General features: G+C 44.2%; 1 protein-coding gene across 1 annotated transcript; it reads right to left on the bottom strand.

Annotated features, from left to right (window-relative positions):
- Positions 1-569: 569 nt before the first annotated feature.
- SARC_15329 (hypothetical protein) lies at positions 570-736 on the bottom strand (the record flags this gene model as incomplete). Its single annotated transcript, XM_014290549.1, has 1 exon — positions 570-736. A coding segment is annotated over one exon (167 nt), but the record flags the coding sequence as incomplete, so codon positions are not given.
- Between the last annotated feature and the right edge of the window lie 1,061 nt (positions 737-1,797).

Here is a 1,797-nt window from a genome sequence, read left to right as displayed (position 1 = left end):
TTTGTGTGTGTGTGCATGTGTATGTGTGTGTGTATGTCTACTATAAATTGTATTTTGAGGTAGCCATAGTGGGATTGAATATGGGAGCGTGAAAGTGCGCAAGAGAATGACCTTGCCAGCTATCCACTTAGTTTGGCGCGAATTTGTCCACCAGGTGTTTTGTTTGTTGTTATATGGTTTAGATAGAAGCTGGGTTGCTTATATACCTGAGATTAAACATTGTATGTGAGCATATATTTAGATACGAAATGTAGGTGTCGTTCATAATCTTTGACATTGCGCTCGTCTGAGGCATGCAGTTGTTGTTCATCAACGCAACACACGCACGCATGCATTGTCTGTAAATAGACTGGATTAATATAGCTGCAACATCAACCTTTTCCGACGCAACCAACTCGAGGGCCTCAGCACCACACTCGTCTGCATGCGCACGTTTATCGTTCAAAACATCATTTACACACACACGGAGTATGCTTGAATCAATCACAATACATATACGACTGAAGGCATACAGACAGCACAAAGCCTACGGATAGCTCACAAGGGAACACGTATAGTGAAGAAAAGGTTCAGATAAAAGAAACCATACCCGCGGTATCGAACCCTCCTGACGCCGCCAACTCAAAGGCCTCAGCACCACGCTCGTCTGCGCGCACACGTTCGTCGTTTAACAGCAGTTGCAGTACCTCTGCGTGTCCTCGTTGGGCGGCATTGACCAAGGGTGAGTTGTGTTGAGCTAAGTGGAGAGGAGGGGTGTATTAGAATTAAGGGGGAGGCATCGAGGTACATGGGACATATAGTTAGGTGATTGCAAGTGATATGCAAATGACGTCGGTGATTGACCAAGGGTGAGTTGTGTTGAGCTAAGTGGAGAGGAGGGGTGTTTAGAGTTAAGGAGGAGGCATCGAGGTACATGGGACATATAGTTAGGCGATTGCAAGTGATATGCAAATGACGTCGGCGATTGACCAAGGGTGAGTTGTGTTGAGCTAAGTGGAGAGGAGGGGTGTTTAGAGTTAAGGGGGAGGCATCAAGGTACAGGGGACATATAGTTAGGTGATTGCAAGTGATATGCAAATGACGTCGGTGATTGACCAAGAGTGAGTTGGGCTGAGCTACGAGGAGAGGAGGGGGTTTCTAGGTTTAAAGGAGAGAAATTGAATTCTAATGGACATTTAGTTAAGTGACTGAAAGTGATCTGTACGTAATTTCATTTCTATGCTACAATAACAATCGCAATTAGATTTTGAGATTTACTAGTCGGTTGGTAGTACAAATTGTATCCAAACCCTCCGCATGTGTTGCGCTAAGCTACTATGTAGAGTGTCTTATCACGTACGCAAACTTAATGCCACTGCAGCATGCTTGCCGCCTTACTCGATAAATCACAGTCGATAAGCAACGATTGGTTCGAAGTGTAAGCTATAATATATACATAGACGCCCATTAGTCCCCACAAATTGGTTGTTCACATCATGTGGGTATAGGGCACAATGAATGTCGGAGACATATACAAGCAATACTTGTGTAATATTTTAGGGTTGGAGGGATATCTAAAAGTGTCTCCGCTTTCGACTGTCTGTCTACATAGAGATTGAAGCGCACGACCCATCCCAATTTTATTCGCAAAACTCGCCTCTACCAGCTCCTGTCCGAAAACTTTAGGCGCTGCCCCGATCCCTATATATCTATCACTAAGTGTAACAGCTACAAGCTATAGCTGAATACGTAAATGCATAATAGTCAATATTACTGAGTAGGTCGAGTACGCCAGTTGCACACCCACATACATATAAT

Source organism: Sphaeroforma arctica (genome assembly GCF_001186125.1).
Source record: "Sphaeroforma arctica JP610 unplaced genomic scaffold supercont1.5948, whole genome shotgun sequence".
In the NCBI taxonomy this organism is placed as follows: Eukaryota; class Ichthyosporea; order Ichthyophonida; genus Sphaeroforma; species Sphaeroforma arctica.
Note: the sequence above shows the minus strand (reverse complement) of the source record. Positions and strands in the feature narration are given on the sequence as shown.